Raw genomic sequence first — 691 nt, forward strand, 5'->3', positions numbered from 1 at the left:
AGGGAGCCACCCCCACAAAGCCCCCCACAGCGTGCCCCAACATCCAGGGCACAACAGACGTTGCCAGCCCAAATATGTGTGGGGCTGGGCCCTGCCTTGGCCTGGGGCCACCCCAGTCCCTAAGCGAGGCAGGAGCACGGGGCACGACCTGGGGGAAAGGCAGGGTGTGCAGGTGTCCCCATCACCCCCTTCCTTGGGGACACCGAGAGGTCCCCGCTGCGCTCCGGTGCCCTGGGGCCTCTCACCTGGCTTGCCGGTGGGTCTCTGCGGGACGGGGGGCAGGCCCCCGCCAGGCCAGCCGCGACTGCTGGAAAACAGGAGAGGGGTTACTGCGGCCAGGATGGGGTGGGAGCCTGCGGGGTTTTTCCACATTGTTTTCCCATCTGGCTTACATGGGCTGGAGGCTGCGCCTGACCGGAGCTGAGCCCGGCTTCGTCCCCTGGGATGTGCAGCATCTTCTCCCTGCTCCAGCACCCTCCTTGCTCCCTTCTCCTCCCCACCCTGGGACGTGCTGGGCTGTGTCTCCTGGCACTGCCACGCATTTCCCATCCCAGCTCGCACCCCTCTGACATCTCCCAGCATGAGCCAGCCCCAGAGCCTTCACTCAGCCACCCCTTCACCATGCCGGGGAGCCCCAGCCCTGATGCCTGGGGAGGCAGAAGGAGGGGCAGCAGCTTCTCCCCCCAACCAG

General features: G+C 67.1%; 1 protein-coding gene across 1 annotated transcript in view; it reads right to left on the bottom strand.

Moving 5' to 3' along the window:
- Positions 1 to 691, bottom strand: part of LOC104083127 (arf-GAP with Rho-GAP domain, ANK repeat and PH domain-containing protein 3-like) — a gene marked incomplete at its 3' end in the record, with an annotated part of 19,274 nt that overhangs the window by 17,775 nt on the left and 808 nt on the right. The window contains 1 exon segment of the mRNA XM_009586512.1: positions 112 to 307. Coding sequence (XP_009584807.1) covers positions 112 to 307 — 196 coding nt within the window.

Source organism: Fulmarus glacialis, unplaced genomic scaffold, assembly GCF_000690835.1.
Source record: "Fulmarus glacialis isolate BGI_N327 unplaced genomic scaffold, ASM69083v1 scaffold17710, whole genome shotgun sequence".
Classification (NCBI taxonomy): Eukaryota; Metazoa; Chordata; class Aves; order Procellariiformes; family Procellariidae; genus Fulmarus; species Fulmarus glacialis.